We start from the raw sequence: 17,746 nt of genomic DNA, 5'->3' as shown, positions 1-17,746 counted from the left end.
AATTTTCAGCCACACATTAACACTATAACCACTTATAGCTCTTGTTTTCATTTGTAATATTCACTGTCACTGCGTCTCAATTTCAAAATTAAAAACTAATATATGCATTATTATATTTTGTCATATTTATTGTAAATGACTTTCTCGGGTTGAATATCTGCACAAACATTATTATATCTACTGTATTACTAAATTAGTCAAGGAATCAACATGTATCACTCCTGTAACTATTCTTATTACTAGTTACCCCTTTTTACCCCTTATTACCCCTCCCCCATTCTCCCAGTCAACATTCAATTCATGCAGATCTCTGGGTTACTGATCAGGTGTTTGAGGATTTAAGCTCCAGTATCACTAAACTGTCACTCTTAGGTCCATGAGCAAGGCTCTTAACCCTCCACGCTCCTGTAGCACTCTATCGTGGCTGACCCTGCACTCTGGCCCCAGCTTCCTAACATCACTGGGATATGTGTAGAAAGAATTTCACTGTGCTGTAATGTACATGTGACAAGTACAAAGCCCCTTTACCCTTTAATAAGGCTAGTGTTATAAGGTGTTCTTTATTGTCACTGATTCACTTTTAAATAAGGACTAAAACGTTCTGGCTGAATAACTTAAATAATGAATCTATAGGAATAGGGGATATTGCTAATGTGGAATAAATTTGAAAATATTACATTTACTCAGATGCCCTTATCTAGAGCAGCTTACATATATTTAATTCATACAGCTGAGCAGATTTAGAGTTAAGGGCCTTACTCAGGGGCCCAGTAGTTTTTTTATGCAATGCAGCAGTAAAATACAAATATTTAACATAGCCTTTGACCTCTATTTGATAGGTGCTATTTTTTAAATATCCTTGTTATTACTTTATTTTAAAATGTGGCATTATTAATTTTTTTTATTTCCTTTTCTATTCAATTTTCTATTCCTAATTTATGTCTCCTACTTGCTGTATTTTTCCTATTTATTTCTTACGTTGCTCCCTGTTTTTAATTATGTTACTATTTGATTTTGTTCTAAATAATGACAGTAACTTTAACTTAGTTGCCAATTTGAGGTATAGCTCTCACTGGGCACATCCCAGAGTTTAGATTGAGAACTGGAAATTTGGAGGCCAAGTCAACACTGAACATTTGATCATGTTCTTCAAACTTTACCTGAACATTATTACAATGCAGATCACAGTATCCTGCTGAAAGAGTCCACTGCCATTGGAAAATACCATTTCAGTGAAGAGATAGACATGTTTACATGTTCTTTTTTGTCATTCCGCTAAAAATCATTTAGATTGAAAGATTTCGGTGGACTGTTTACATCATGAGACGTTATTTAATCCGATATGGTGTTTACATGCGCTTTCAATTGGAATGACTGTGACATACGCACATTAGCCTACAGTATGTACTGTTAACATGAAGTTTCATTATTTCTTTTGTGCTATTTTTATTTAAAGCTTGAGAAAGCAGATTTTGTCCTTTAAGTAATGGGTCTTATCAATAGCAGCAGTAATACAAAGTAATTCAGTTTAGGAATTTTTATTCCGATTGTGGTGTTTATTGGGGCATTTTCATATTATTTAGTAAGTAATTAGTATTTAAAAAAATTAGTTAAAGTAGTAATTGATTATTAAGATCTACGTGCCCCTAAGCATGTTAATAGAGAAACCCCTGGTGGTAGAAAAGTGGAATCATTCTTTCAGCATTGCTGGCAGGAGCATTTAATTTATTGTTGCACATTATAAATGCATTTTGTATTTATTTATATTCAATATTTTTTAAACCAAAAAACCATCTTTGCTGTATTCTGCTATTTGCACTCTACATATATGCTATTTAAACTTTCTCCTCCATGTCATCCACAACAAGCAATATCATAAGAAGGCAACATGATTTCTTTTGGTTTTGTAACTGGATTGTGTTTTTTTTTATGTAAATGAGTGTGGCCATGTACAAACACAGCAGTTTATAATATGTGAGATTGATCACCAGCCATGGGATAAAAACGAATTTCCTGTGCATATCAGCTGTTATTGTGAATAGATGTAAAATTTTTACACTCTTTGATAAATTAGAACTCTGACTTTAACTGAGATCGGACGTGTTTTCCTCTGTCCTGTTTTTAACAGGAAATCAACATGGGAATGTGCTGATTTTATAGTCATCTTTATTTTTTCGATGTTAGCTTTGTCGTTATGCTTCATGACCATCACATCAACCAGCTTCACTGTGCTTAGGGAATTATTGTTCTGTTTCTCTATAATGTTTCTTTTAATTGTGTTTTATATACACAGACTCTCCCCAGTTTACAAACATTCGAACAATCCTGTCCTCAAAGTGAAATTAGTTTAGCGTCGAAAAAAGTTCAAAACGGAGGAGAGCCGCCACGAGCTAATCTTCTACTGTAACCAGTCTACATGATGTGCACTGGACTCCGGCGAAGTGAATTTTTTTATTTATTATTTTTATTATTTTTTATTTAGTCCAGTTCAAAACCAGCTTTTAGTTTTTATTTTGTAATTTTCAGCAATGCAGTTCCAAATGTGTTACATGTGAAAACGTTACTGGTAGCTTAAACAGAGCTACCTAACTGCTAGGTATTTATCAGTAAAGGGACCAAGCATTTATCTTTAATGCATTTTTAACCATTTACTTTTGCCCAATTTTGAGTTGAGAATGTAATGGCACATACGATAAATCTGGTATACAGCCTTACCTGATGCTTGTATGTCATTGAGCTTATTCACTGTACTAAGTGCAATACGTTTTTTTAAACAACACAGGCTAAAGCTACAAATAAAGATTAGAAAAAAAATAAATAATATAATATATATATATATAATTCTGCAGAATTATTTTCTCAGCACTACTCTCACAGTAGTGTCTGTGAAGGTTTTGCACAAGCCAGTGTACTCTTAGTGCCGGTCCCAAGCCCGGATAAATGGGATGGGTTGCGTTAGGAAGGGCATCCAGCGTAAAAACATGTGCCAAATCAAATTTCAAATCAAATCATCAGTTCTAATGCTCCACAAGTGAGTTGTGAGATGAAGGAGAAGGAAAAACTCTGGAGTAAATTAGATGAAGTGGTAGATGGTGTACCTAGGAATGAAAGATTGGTGATTGGGGAAGACTGTAATGGGCATGTAGGTGAAGGGAACAGAGGTGATGAGGAGGTGATGGGTAGGTATGGTTTTAAGGAGAGAATGTGGAAGGGCAGATGGTGGTATATTTTGCTAAAAGGATGAAAATGGCAGTGGTGAACACATATTTAAGAAGAAGGAGGATCATAGGGTGACGTATAAGAGTGGAGGAAGGTGCACACAGGTAGACTATGTTCTATGTAGGAGATGCAACCTGAAGGAGATTGGAGACTGTAAGGTGTTGGCAGAGGACAGTGTAGCTAGACAGCAGGTGGTTTTAGAGGTGAAGAATAGGAGTAGGAGAGTGAGGACTGAAAAAATAATAAGATGGTGGAAACTAAAGGAGGAAGACTGTAGTGTAAAGAGTGATGAGAGAAGAAGGCAGGAATACAAGGAGATGTGGTAGCAGGTAAAGAGGGATGTGGCGAACACCAGGGAAAAGGCAGACAAGGAGCTGTATGAGAGGTTGAACAATAAGGAAGGAGAAAAAGATTTGTATCGATTGGCCAGCCAGAGGGACCGAGCTGGGAAGGATGTGCTGCAAGTTAGAGCAACAAAGGATGGAGATGGAAATGTGTTGACTAGTGAGGAGAGTGTGTTGAGAAGATAAAGGGAGTATTTTAAGCAGCTGATGAACGAGGAAAATGAGAGAGAGAGAAGGTTTGATGATGTGCAAATGGTGAAGCAGGAAGTGAATAGGATTAGTAAGAAGGAACTGAGAGCAGCTATTAAGAGGATGAAGAGTCGAAGGTCAGTAGGACCAGATGACATACCTAAATGTTGATGTAGAATATAGAGAAGGTCAGAAGGAGTTGCATTGTGTGTTTGTGGATTTAGAGAACGCATATGACAGGGTGCAGAGAAAGGAGTTGTGGTATTGTATGAGGAAGTCAGGTGCGGCAGCAGTTAAGTGTGCCGTAGGAACAACAGACTGGTTTAAAGTGGAGGTTGGACTGCATCACGCTTAACCTATTCCTGGTTGCAGTGCTGATGGACAGGTTGACGGACGAGGTCAGACAGAAGTTTCCGTGGACTATGATGTTTGCAGATGATATTGTGATTTGTGGTGAGAGTAATGAGCTGGTTGAGAAGAGCCTGGAGAGATGGAGGTACATGCTGGAGAGAAGGGGAATGAAAGTCAGTAGGAGTAAGGCAGAGTACATGTGTGTGAATGAGAGTCAGGGCAGTGGAGTGATGCGGTTGCAGGGAGAAAAGAGGTGGAGAAGTTCAGGTACCTGGGGTCAACAGTGCAAAGTAATAAAGAGTGTGTTAGAGTGAAAAAAAAGTGAAGAGAATAGTGCAGGCAGGGTGATGTGGGTGGAGAAGAGTGATAGCAGGAGTGATGTGTGATAGAAGAGTATCTGCAAGCGTGAAAGGGAAAGTTAATAGGACTGTGGTAAAACCTGAGATGTTGTATGGATTAGAGACAGTGGCATTAAGTAAAAGACAGGAGGTGGAACTGGAGGTAGCAGAGCTGAAGATGTTGAGATTTACGTTGGGAGTGACGACGATGGACAGGATTAAAAACAAGTTTATTAGAGGAACAGTGCAGAAGAAGAAGATGTGCTTGTGCATTATGAAAACAACCTTTTCTCATTTTTACTGTGTTAGTTTGCCTTTATTAAAATATTAGTAATATATTACTATGAATGCAAAATATAAAAAGTATATATTTTGTATGCTTCTTCATTTCTATGAAAGTTTGCATTCATGATGAATTTTATATGTGTGAAGGGTGTTTTCTTAGTAGTATGTCTCCTTTTCCACCCATCCTAAAAATAAAGAACATGCATATTAGATTTTTTTATCCATAAACCAGAAACACACATTAATTAATTTGTTACAAGGTCACATAATTTTCATAGCCATAAGGGTTATTTGTTCTTACCGCCTGGGTTCCTTCTAAGGAGGTATCTTCTTGCCTCATCGTAAAGAAAGATGAGCAGTGAATATGGGAAGGCACAGAACCACCAGCTTGGTCTAAATAAATAATAAGTTATGTAACTGGTTACACTGTCACTTTGTAGAAAAAGAAGTATTTTCCATATACACTCAAATATTCTGTACTTATAATCTTATAAATATATATGAGTAAAGAAAACTTACTTCATTGGATACATTCTAAGAGCTACATCCATGCCTGGGCAGTAGGATAAGAAAGCTGCCAAAGCAGTCTCCTCGAACAACCCAAAGATTAATATTTTGTTTCTAAACAAGAATAATAAAAAATTATAAGCGATTACAATAAAAAGAGTTAAGTAAACTCACCAAAACTGAATGATTGCTTAATATCATTTTAAAACTTTCTAAATATTTTCTATAACTGTTCATAGTTCATACTTCATTCCCTGCTGTAGGATGGAGTTCCTCCTAGTCTTACAAATGATCAGATCAGCCCATTGCACAATTACTATGCTCACAAAGAATGCAGTGTGGCATGTGTACTCCACAACTTTTCTTCGTTCATAAGTCTGTAGTAATAATGAAGAAAAGACAACATTAAGTGCGCTGGTATATTTTGTATTTTAACTCTTTACAGTAATAATTGCTGTAAATTTAGGATTTTATACCCATTGTTGGCCATAGCTGTCTTCTAAATCATTGACATATTTATCATCCCATTTGACACGCATTCCTATTAGGTCTGCAGGTAAGAATCCGTTCTCAGCTAGAATCACAAAGTAACTGAAGAATCCTGCAGTAGCCTGCATCATTCCTATAAAGACATTAAAATGTGTAAGGGATGGTGAGGGCTAGAATGGGTTTCCCCAACACAAATAAAGACAACCACCAAATTTTTCAAAAGCTATTCCTGCTATATCACAAATGCACCAAAATATGTCAGGTCAGATTAAAGTTCACTTGTCAAGTTAAAAAACAAATCAATACTGCTGATGAAGTCTGGATGATCAAGTATCATATAATGAAATATCATACCCATCCACAGGGCAGGAAAACTATGGCCTTTGCAGTAAAGGAGTTTACATCAAAACACTAACTTCAAATATTGTTGGTAACAATTTTAGCGCTACAGGCTTAGGACCACTGAAGGTCAAGGTCCACTGAAAATGTTCTGTTGGCTTTTTGCACACTTATTGTATTATATATTGAAAAATGTATAAGTAAATGCATGACTCTCTTACCAATTTGACCATATGCCATACTAATAAGCCTTTCATTCACCAGTTTGTCTGTTTTAGCATTTCTGGGCTGTCTCTTCATGATATCACTTTCAGCAGCTTCGTATGCCAAAGAAATAGCAGGAACCTGAAATATAATCAAAAGAGTCACAATTATCTCACTATTTTTTCATATGCTTATATTGGCTGTATCAAATACTGTTTCTACTTTGACAGGGGACTTACCATGTCAGTTCCCAGGTCAATACACAAAATAGTGACAGTGCCCAAAGGAAGAGGAATGTTTGCAATAATGAAGAGCAGGAAGGGGGAAATCTCAGGAATGTTGCTGGTCAGAGTATATGCAATAGATTTCTTAAGGTTGTCAAATATCAGACGACCTGGACACAAAATAGCATTTTAGCAAATTGCAGAATGGCACGGTTAGACTTAGTTAGTCTAGTCTTACTTAGTTAGTTTAGTTAGTTTGGTGGCTTTTCCTACCTTCCTCTACTCCAGTAACAATAGAAGCAAAGTTGTCATCCAGGAGAATCATATCAGCAGCCTGTTTGGAGACATCAGATCCAGCAATACCCATCGCTACACCAATATCAGCCTTCTTCAGAGCAGGAGAATCATTAACACCATCACCAGTCACAGCTACAATCGCACCCTTTAATCAAAAAAAAAAAAAGGTATATTATGTAAAAATGATGTAACCAAACCAACAATGTTGGACATTTCAAAAGGAGATTAATTACGCTGTATTTATCGTACCTGTCTCTGACAGCCTTCAACTATTATCAGTTTTTGCTGTGGAGACGTTCTGGCAAACACAATTTCTGTGTGATGACTTAGAATATCATCCAGTTTTTCTGCGGTCATGTCCTTCAAATCGCCACCATGGACAACACAAGCCTTTGCATCCCTGGAAATAAGCATTGCTTCAACTGTTATCTAAACAACTTCTGACCAATTAAAAAAAATTATTTATTTTTTTTTACAGTATATGATTTTATTAAGACACATTAAAAACTGCAGTAACCTGGCGTCGACATCTCCAACAGGAATGTTTAAACGAGCAGCAATGTCTTCCACAGTCTCATTGCCTTCAGAGATGATACCCACACCTTTGGCAATAGCTTTAGCTGTAATTGGGTGATCTCCTGTAACCATGATAACCTGGAAATACAAAAAGATTTAAGATTTTCTAGACTAAATTAATCATCTAGGTAGACATAATATATACACTGATAATGTGAGCATCTAAAACACTGCACCTTAATTCCAGCACTTCTGCACTTGCCAACAGCATCAGGCACTGCAGCACGAGGAGGATCAATCATAGCCATGAGTCCAACAAAGCACAGGTTCTCAGTGGGGAAGTTCACTTCATCAGTATCAAATGCAAAGCCTTCAGGGAACTGATCATCAGGCAGGCTGTAATGGCAGAAACCTGCAAAAGAACACCATTAATGAAATCAACTATTTAATTATTTTTTTAATTAGTACTGATTAATGAAAACATCTATCTCCAGTAAATGATTTATCCTGGTCAGAATCATGTTGGATTTAGCACATAGAATTTCTCACATTTACACTTAAGGTCAATATAGAGCAATCAGTCTATTAATGTTGTGTTAATGGCATGTTTTTTAGCGGTTGGATGAACCGGAGGAAACTGAAATGGAGATGGAAAAGCAAACAAGAAACAAGAAGAACAAGTAAAACTTCATACAAGAGAAGATACTTTCAGGTATGCTGCAGGTTTCCTTTTATACCAGAAGAACGCAAATACGTTAAGACCAGATAAGATAAGATATACATTTATTTGTCCCTCAGTGGGAACATTTCTATGTCACAGCATCAAAGAAAAGAAAATGTAAAAAATAAATAATAAAGTAGAGACATAGTACAAATATACCGTATGACCCACCTAAAACTCTTTCTCCTAGCCCTCCAAGTTCCACATATGCATTTTGGAAAGAATCCTTCATCTCATCATCTAGTGGTTGCTCTTTTCCTTGAATTATAATTGTTGAGCAACGGTCTAGGATTCTCTCAGGAGCTCCCTTCATTACAAGCAAGTGTTTTGTCTCTGATGAGTTTGGGTTCTTGTGGATTGAAAGCTGGGGACAATCAGATGATGTTAGGACTTACAATTGTCTTACAATATCTTTTTCATCAAAAGACAAAAAGAATAAAATAAGTACTTGGTATTTATTGGTGGAGTTGAAAGGGATCTCAGCAATCTTGGGGTATTTGTCTCTCATGTCCTTCACTGTACCACAGCAAAGTTCAATACATTTCAGCAGAGCAGACTCTGATGCATCACCAGCAGTTTCTCTCTGTAAAAGCGGAAGTCATTTGATTTATAATGGAATATTTGTCATAAAACAATAATTTATTGGCCTCTTTTTTTAGTATATTACTATAGTGAACATCCGATAAGTTGGTTAAAAATATTTCTCAAACAGATTCATGAAAAGGACCTAAGAATGATAGAAGATTAAATAGTTTTGCACACCTTAAGGATAGGAACATTTGCTTGATCGCCCAGGAAGACTGCACGGTTGCACAGCCCGGCTACACGAGCAAGAGCAGACCATGTAGCAGAGCTTCTGTCAAAAGAGGCTCCGCTTTGGTTCTCTGTGGTATCTGCTTCATGAATTTGATTATCAAACCACATATGTGCCACAGTCATACGGTTCTGAGTCAGAGTTCCTGTCTTGTCTGAGCAGATGGTGGAGGTAGAGCCAAGTGTCTCCACTGCTTCAAGATTTTTGACCAGGCAGTTCTTCTTGGCCATACGTTTAGCAGTTAAAGTCAGACATACCTGTTTGAAGCAGAAAACTGTTAATGTTCTTTGGCTTAAAAATGTAAAAAATAAATGCTTATATTAAGAGCTTTTCAAAATTTGACAAACAGTGACATTCATTTAACCTTTCCAGATGAAATGGTTACCACATGATAGTATAATTCCTTATTCGGGAACTTCGAGCTGCGTTGCAAGGCTCTTGGAACGCTTGCGTTGTCAACTCTCTGAACCCTGTGTGAAATCCGGCCAATAGGCAAGTCGTGAATTCCAATTTGTTGTTTGCTTAGCTTACCAGCATGCTTAGTCAGCTCTCGAGGGAGTCCAAGTATTTCTTCCTCTGAGGAGCGCTCTCCTCTCCCTCTCGGCTCAGGTCCGAGGGTCAGGGGCTCACAGGCTGGCCTAGCACGTGGCTTAAAGATGGAAGAGTCCTCTCCATACTCTCCTGCTGGGCCAAACTCCCAGAGGAGAGAGAATTGTCGGATGCTAGCAAGCCTACGACTCTTTCCGACCTACACACCGAGGTGTCTAGGTCCTGGGAGACCCCATACGCGGCCCGTACATTTGCCCCGCATTCGCTGTATGTGAATATAGTAGGGTTCAGGGAATGCGGCTATGGGGAGATGCCCAGGGTTGTAAAGACGCCGGCTGGCTATCTCTCCCCAGGTGATACATCGCTGAAGGCTTTGGTATTGCGTACAAAAGCCACTTCGGCTCTAGCTGGGGGTTGCCTCCACACGATGAGTGTGTTGCAGGCATACCAGGCTGACCTGCTATGAGAGGTGGTGAGGGATTCAGCTCTGGGGGTGATGATTTAGGAGTAACGTCATGCTGCGACCTAACCCTCAGGGCCACCAAGGTATGGTGCGGCTGTAGGTCGGTCAATGTCAGCCCTAGTAGCCACAGAAGGTATTCTGGGGCTCACCCTGCAAGTGGTGGTTCCCGACAGGGACAGAGCTTTCCTTCTGAATGACCCGGTGGCCCCTCCTTGCCTGTTCTGGCGACGCTTTGGTAAGGGCGATCGCTGGCAGGTTAAGGAGACCACAGCGGCACTTCAGTGGTACTTCCCCACTGCTCTCACGGGCCTGCTTGGCGGGCAGCCTCAGCCTGGTACGTCCAAGCCTGGTACGTCCAAGCGCCGCAAAGTCCAGAAGGAGCCGGACGACCTCAGAGTCGCCTTCGCTTCTAATAAACGGGCCATGTTTCGTTAGTCCTGAAGGCTTACATCTAGGAGGGCGGTGTACACCTCGTTCCATGGTGCTCATCCCTCTGCAGCACCACCGGAATGCCAGGCCGTTAGCGCTGCCACAAGATGTGCTTCAGAGCGTGGTCTCCCTCCAGCAGAGGAGACCCGCCACCTCTCAGGAGGCACAGATGGCTGCAGAGCACTGCTCCAGCCATTCGGGTAAAGGAGGCCAGTCTATTTGCCCTGCCACAATATGTGCTTCAGGGCGCAGTTACCCCCAAGCGGGTGTCTTCCCCCACTTCCGCCCCGAAGGTCGTTTGCCGGGAAGGAGCCAGTCTCCTCCTGGTAGCACCTTGTTGGCCAGGCAGACCATGGTTCCTCGAGGGCTCTCCTTTGGAAATTCCTCCCAGTAGGGCTCTCCTCTCTCAGGCATGGGAAACTCAAAGACATGAAGGCTATGGCTGTGACCCCTGAGGGGGCACAGTTTTTAGCAGCTGGTCTCTTTACTGAGGTAGTGGAGATGATTCTCCATTCCAGAGCTCCCTCCACGGGAGGTGGAATGCCACTAGGTGGCATCTGTTCACTTCCTGGTGTGAGCACCACCAGTTGGACCCAGATAAATGCCTGGTTGGTTCAGGTCTGAAGTTCATGCAGGAACATTTTGCCACAGGGTTGGCTTTTTCAACTCTGAAGGTTACCATGTCCGCTATCGCGGCTTATATTACCCCGCGTCAATGAAGTCGCTGGGTAGGCACCCTCTTGTGATGCGTTTCCTCCGCTGCGCCTGGAGGCTGAGGCCCGGGATGCGACCCAGAGTGTCCATCTGGGATTTGACCGTTGTGTTAGCGGCTCTATCTAAGCCCCACGTCGAACCCCTAGTTGAATTGGCCCTTGGGTACCTGTCTGTAAAGACCGCTTTCCTTCTGGCAATTCCTCCCTGAAGATGGTCGGGGACCTACAGGCCGTGGGCCCGGTCTCACCTGGAGTTTGCCCCTGGCATGGCCAGTGCATTCCTCTACCCAAAACCTGGGTATGTACCTAAGGTGCCTATGGCTCCCTCATGACCTCTTGTGCTGCAGGCATTCTGCCCTCCTCCATTTTTAGCCCCCGACCAGGAGAACCAAAACCGACTGTGTCCAGTGCGAGCACTTTACACTTGCCATGGAGGAAGTCTGAGCAACTGCTTGTCTGCTATGGCCCTAACAGGAAAGGGTTTCCTGCCAATAAGCAGACTCTTGGTAGGTGGACTGTGGATGCTATCTCATCATTTTACGAGTCCTCTAGTCTCCCCGCTTCGCTCGTTGTCAAGACTAACTCCACTCGGAGTGTGGCGGCCTCTACGGCCTGGTCCACTGAAGTCCCACTCCAGGACATCTGCGAGGCTACGGGCTGGTCCACCGTGCTGACCTTCATCAGGTATTATGACCTCGACCTTAGAGCCACTCTGGGCTCCTCTGTCCTATGTTCTGGTTGTGAAGCTCTCACACACTAGGCAGGGTCTGGTCAGTGTGGCATGATTGGACACTTGTTCCCAAAGCATTGCAACGCAGCTCAAAGTTCCCGAATGGGGAACGTTTCAAGGTTACGTATGTAACCCTAGTTCCCCAAGGCGTCCACACTCCCTGCATCACTGCGGTGCTTACCTTCTCTTTGTCAGAAGTTAATTTCGCTAGCATTGCTTAGCCAATTTGTAGCTTCCTGGTTTACGCGATGTCACCCGCCGATGACCTCACGACTTGCCTATCGGCCGGATTTCACACGTGGTTCAGAGCGTGGACAATATATCATATTCTCTACTAGACATATTAGAGGATTATTTTACTATGTTTTAGTATGACTAAAAGTAAATAATAATTCTTATTTTACTCACAGTCACAGTAGCAAGCAGACCCTCAGGCACATTAGCAACAATAATTCCAATAAGAAAGATTACAGCTTCAAGCCATCCATATCCAAGGATAAGGGACAATATAAAGAAAGACACACCCAGGAAAACAGCCACACCAGTAATAATGTGGATAAAGTGTTCAATCTCTTTGGCAATAGGGGTCTTTCCGCCCTCAAGACTTGAGGCCAGGGTAGCAATTCGACCCATCACAGTGCGATCACCAGTGTTGATGACAATACCTTTGGCAGAACCTGGTAGCAAGATAATATAAGTATATAAATAGAATTTTTTTTTTATTTGTCATCTTTCAACCAAGTAGTTAAATTTTCTACCTTCAACACAATTTGTGGAAAAGAATGCAATGTTCCTTGTTTCTAAAGGATTCTCATTGGAGAAGTCTGGAGCACGAGTCTGAGGCTCAGATTCACCAGTAAGGGATGAGTTGTCCACCTGAAAGGTAAGCAAATAAAGGTTTTTAGTAAGAAAAGCTAGTAAAAATGTGTGACTATATATTTTAGTGTGACACGATAGCAGTACAAGCATGGCCTAAAGCTAAATTAATTTGGGGACGATGACCCAAATGTAACTGTAAGACATTTTTAGAGAACTAGGCTAGTTAATAGTTGTAAACACAGTCATATACTATGTAGTCTAGCAGCTCAATTTACATAGTTTATAGACACGTTTTTTAACCTTCGTTTAAATATGTAAAACATGTCATCCTTTTTTTTGTTTTTGCATATATTTTACAAATATGTCTGCTGTACAGACATTAAACACACCATTACCCACTCTCTCTCAATATCTTATGAAAGAAATAATTCTGAACAAGAGAGAGATTGTGTGCACTTTGCCTTTTTTTTTTTTATAGAAATGTATTCAACCTAATTCTGATTCACTTCAAATGTATTTTTTTTATCATGCTTTTATAAATAGACATTGTCATAAAGCTGCTTTACAGACATAAATAGATTACGAACATACATTTTAAATGTATAAATCAGTTCCTATAAATTTATCCCTATCCAGTGGCAAGAGTGTCAAGCAAAAACTGAAAGATGGTATGAAAAAGAAACTTGAGCAGAAGCAGACCTATCATCAACTGGGTAACACTGAATGTCCATTGATTTTTATTATATAATTGTAAATGCTCAGAAAATTTGTGAGTTTTCATTCGGAATCTAACTAACTGCAAGTTGCGGGACCAAATGTTTAGGAACATTGGGAATAACATTTTAATCTATGTTTTTACTAAAAAATTTAACAACAATTTTTGTATACATTATTAATGACATAATGTCTAGATTAATTCACTAAGGTACCATAGAGGCTGCTGTTGCTTTCGGAACTCGTAGGGGGTCTTAGAACATAACACCTGTGAGTTCCGGGGACCACTGTATAGATTGTCTATTAGATCTTGTTGTGGTTCCCGCTCTGGCCACTAGGTGCAACAATAACTCTAAGATAAGTTTCTCAGTCAGCTTGCTGCATCATGTTTGCACAATAGTTGGGGGTTGGGGACGTCAAACCAAAGGAAAATCAGCAACACTTTTTTTTTTTTTTTACATTGACAGTCACTCAAACGAGATAACAAGTATTGCAACATCATTAAAAAAAGCATGGAGTTAGCACCTTGCAAATGTGATCGATCAGGAATTTTAGTGTTTCTAGCAGGGTTAATTATTTAACGTTGGTATGTGCTAGAAGTGTAAGAATGTCACCTTGCATCCATGTGCAGCGATAATGCGCAGATCAGCTGGGATTCTGTCACCACCCTTAATCTCCACAATGTCACCAGCCACTACTTCCTCAGCATTTATGCTTCTCTTCTCACCATCACGGACAACTAGAGCTTGCTGAAAACAAACAATGTGTCTATAAATGCTAACATGTGCTCTCTCCACATTTGTATTGAAATAATATTTTATTTTAATACCTGAGGGACAAGGTTCTTAAAAGACTCCATGATCTTTGAGCTCTTAGCCTCTTGATAGTATGAGAAGCATCCAGTGATCATTACAACCGCGGATAGGACAATTCCAAGATACAACTTCAAAAAAAAAAAGTTTGTACAGATAGAGAGAGAGAGAGAGAGAGAGAGAGAGAGAGAGAGAGAGAGAGAGAGAGAGAGAGAGAGAGAGAGAAATTTGGGACAAGTGAAAGGGACAAATGGGGAACAGTGTTCTATTAGGATACTGTGTAAGTAGATACGACTGACATTTTTAAAGAGTAGGCATCATATATCTTTTACATTATCATTTGCTGGTTCATCTTCTGAAGCAGCCTGGATTCCATAAGCCAAGAAACAAAGAATAGCTCCAATCCACAATAAAGTGGAAAATCCACCAAAGAGCTGTTTGCAGAATTTGACCCATTCTGGGGTTGTGGGAGGAGGTGTCAGGGCATTGGGTCCATCTCGTGCTAGAATCTCCTTTGCTTGAGAAGAAGTCAAACCCTAATACAAAGTATGAAATCATGTTAAAAAGTTGTTAATAGAAAAGGTTAATGTAATGATTTGTAGTTGCTCTATCCTTAGTATTCTGAAATCATCAGACCCCTTTAATGCTATTAATGCTTTTTACTTTTTTGAGTTCAAAGTGCATCCAACATCTACTCACTCTTTCAAGGTCAGAGCCATATTTGCGATGAAGCTCATCTAAGGTCAACTTATGATCATCCTAGAGATAAAAAGAAAGACAAAAAAGTGACATTAAATGTGATTTAAATAAATGAGCATTCATCATTAGACTTCTAAATTCTAAAGAATTTCACACCAGATCAACTTCTTTTTTTAGATCATCCATGTCCTTCTCCTGCTTTTTCCCCTTTTTCTTCTTTTTCTCCCCATCTTCAGAGGTTGCTGCTAATTTGTACTTCTCACCACCCTTCTGTGTAAAAAGTGGCATGCAAATATTGATTACAGCAGTACCAAAGCACCAAACGCATTAGAAATAAACTGATCTACATGAAACATACAAACTAATCAAAGCAGATAAAAACAAATTGTAAACACTTACACCTAATCCCATTTTGTCTTTTCAATGTATTATATATTCAGCAGGGCTTTTCCAATTCCAGTCCTCTGAAGACATATAAAAGCTCCTGCTGTTCCAAAAAGGGCGCACAAACCTTTATATCACCTGCCTGCAGGGGTGGAGATTTGAGTAAACTTAGACAGGATTGGCAGATGTAGGGGTAGTTTTTTTTTTTTTACATTTGTAATTTATGATCTATTTAACCTTCATTCCCACGTTTGAACTTTCAATGACAACCACTAGCAAAGAAAAACCAAAGTCCTTTGCTGGAAACCTACCTAGTTTTATTGTGTGCTATTGCAAAAGAGTCTGTAAATCATTTATACATTTACTATATATTGACTGTACTCTATTGCTCGTACTTAACTGCTATTTTCACTTTATGTAGACTTTTCTTCTGCAATATTAGGTAAAACTTCATCAATCATCACCTGAAACCTTCTTCATAATCTCATTTCACTATTATTAAAGTTGAAGATCTAGAATCTTTAACAGCAAACAATAAAACCCTACCTTAGCTTACAGGTAAAGCCAGCCTTTATTTTGTGAAGGCATTAAGGATTTTAGAATCTAGATCATGTTTTGTAAACGGCTGGCTGTTTGTTGTCAGATGGTGTAGAATAGCTTAAGATAAAATCAGTAAATCTGATGTCCTTCCCACAATCCCACGATTCTCAAGCTCATTTCAGCACAGTATAAACATGGCTGCCAAAACATCAATTTGCATGTGAATTTGCCTGAAATGTCTCTCCCACTATTTACATGTAGACTGTGGTGTTAGACACCTAAAGAAACTCAATATTAAGTATTATTTATTGCATATATATATAAAAGATCTAAACAGTGAGCTCTTTTGGACTGAAATGCAGATGACTGTATATCAACTTGTCTTTAACATTGAGAGCAGCTTTTTAAAACCAGAGCTAAACCTTTTACCATGTTAAAGATTAAAATACATGCTGTTCAGCATAGTTATATTTTAATAAACTCTGTTCCCCCCTGTCATAAAACTCCAACATTCATTAACTGTGAACTGGCTAAGAGAGAGTGAGGGCCATTATATCAGTTAAGAACGGGTTATATGTGAGCGAGTAAAAGAGGCAGAAAAAATGTACGAGTCATAAGTGCAAAAAATTTAATGGTTCTCTGACCTTAAAAGTTCCTTTCGTTTTAAGCTGGATTGTACATGAAACGTTTACGATTAGCTAAAACAAGCAAAGGATACTCCATTTCTTTTCAGGTTATAACAGGTACAAGTGCTACTCCTGACCCAATGTTGGAAGGGGGTTTAATATAATTGACACAGTTTCAATTCAACAGTGAGAGCATGTGGAAAGTGTCATAAAAGAAATGTAAAAGGCAGTAAGATGATAGACACTTTTACAACAACTGCAATCACTATATTATAAAGTGGCAGAGCTGCTATGATTCTATTATAGCTGCTAAGATGCTATAATAATTAAAAAAAAATTAGTGAATCTACACACTGAAATTCTTCACAAGTAATGACTGGTGAAAACCTTTTCTTGGAGCTAGAACTACAGCAATTTATAAAGTATTTTGAGACATTTTATTTCTTACCTCTCTGTTTAATACTGAAAACTATTTTCTGTTCAAACATCAACATATAAAAGAAAAGCTTTTATAGGACCCTGGTGAGATCAATCTTTTTCTGTGTGCCTATAACAACGTGGCTCTCCGTTAGTCACATGGTCATACGCTGACACACTGAATGGAAATTTCAGAAACAGACAACCGATCATGAGGAAAGATACTAGCAGCAGATATTTCACTTCAAACATTTGGCTGTAGTTTCTCTGTTTAAGCTTTTGATTATTGTGCAGGGATTGTGTTAAATATGCTGAATAAAGTACTAAAGATAATCTTGTCCTATCTGAGTTTTTATTTCGATGAGACTTTGGGCCTTTCCTTGAAAGGCATGAAACATATTTTGCTTAACAAAGTTGGGGAGGGGAAGAGAAATTCAAAGTGAATATTTGAATGGATTTCCTTTAGAATATTAAATGGAAATGATGTACAACAACGACACATAACACTGCCATTTATTTTAATAAAATTTCAGTCATATATGTGTAAGTGTGACAAATGACCATTTGGCACAAATAGCTAAACAATAGAGTCTCTGTTTTACAGAATAACACAGTGGAATGTTATGACTAAGGCTTTGAATAGCTATAGTCAGTCACCCACACTGGTGCTTTTGTGTGAGCCAGGCATGCTGCTTGTAAGAGACCTTTGTTATCATCTACCGTGGAAGAGAGAGACCTTGTGTGCTCAAGTTACCAGACTCTAACACCACCCTTCTCAACACAATTTTCCACTTTTCTTCTTTAGCTGAGTTACCTGCTTGTATCCTTTTTGCTCTTGGTGTTCTTGTCTTCAACAAGCATAACATATCTTTACCCTAAATTTTATTATATTACAGAAACAGATAAACTTTGACCAAATCAGTAATGTGTGTGTGTCTACAACACAATGATATATAATGATATTCATTTTAATATACTATTATTTTATATTTGAGAATATTGTGATTCATATTC

The 17,746-nt window shown here is 39.2% G+C and overlaps 2 protein-coding genes across 2 annotated transcripts in view; one reads left to right on the top strand and one right to left on the bottom strand.

The window, feature by feature from the left end:
* Window positions 1-3,999: 3,999 nt before the first annotated feature.
* Window positions 4,000-17,746, top strand: part of LOC310715754 (chloride intracellular channel protein 5) — a 161,418-nt gene continuing 147,671 nt past the window's right edge. Inside the window, exon 1 of the mRNA XM_083522433.1 lies at window positions 4,000-4,007. The gene's annotated coding sequence lies outside the window, so the exon portion shown is untranslated. The remainder of the gene's footprint in view (window positions 4,008-17,746) is intronic.
* LOC310715682 (sodium/potassium-transporting ATPase subunit alpha-1) lies at window positions 4,736-17,024 on the bottom strand. Its single transcript, XM_083522291.1, has 23 exons — window positions 15,696-17,024; window positions 15,165-15,291; window positions 14,922-15,035; window positions 14,766-14,825; window positions 14,399-14,602; window positions 14,084-14,197; window positions 13,869-14,003; window positions 12,480-12,597; window positions 12,130-12,398; window positions 8,786-9,094; window positions 8,472-8,606; window positions 8,195-8,387; window positions 7,539-7,714; window positions 7,304-7,440; window positions 7,036-7,186; window positions 6,763-6,931; window positions 6,505-6,659; window positions 6,283-6,406; window positions 5,710-5,855; window positions 5,480-5,610; window positions 5,246-5,347; window positions 5,028-5,119; window positions 4,736-4,911 (listed from the first exon to the last, which is right to left on the bottom strand). The coding sequence occupies exons 2-23, from the start codon at window positions 15,174-15,176 to the stop codon at window positions 4,883-4,885; spliced, it is 3,075 nt and encodes a 1,024-aa protein (XP_083378417.1). The 5' UTR covers window positions 15,177-15,291; window positions 15,696-17,024; the 3' UTR covers window positions 4,736-4,882.

Source organism: Silurus aristotelis (genome assembly GCF_946808225.1).
Source record: "Silurus aristotelis genome assembly, chromosome: 20".
Taxonomy (NCBI): Eukaryota; Metazoa; Chordata; class Actinopteri; order Siluriformes; family Siluridae; genus Silurus; species Silurus aristotelis.
Note: the sequence above shows the minus strand (reverse complement) of the source record. Positions and strands in the feature narration are given on the sequence as shown.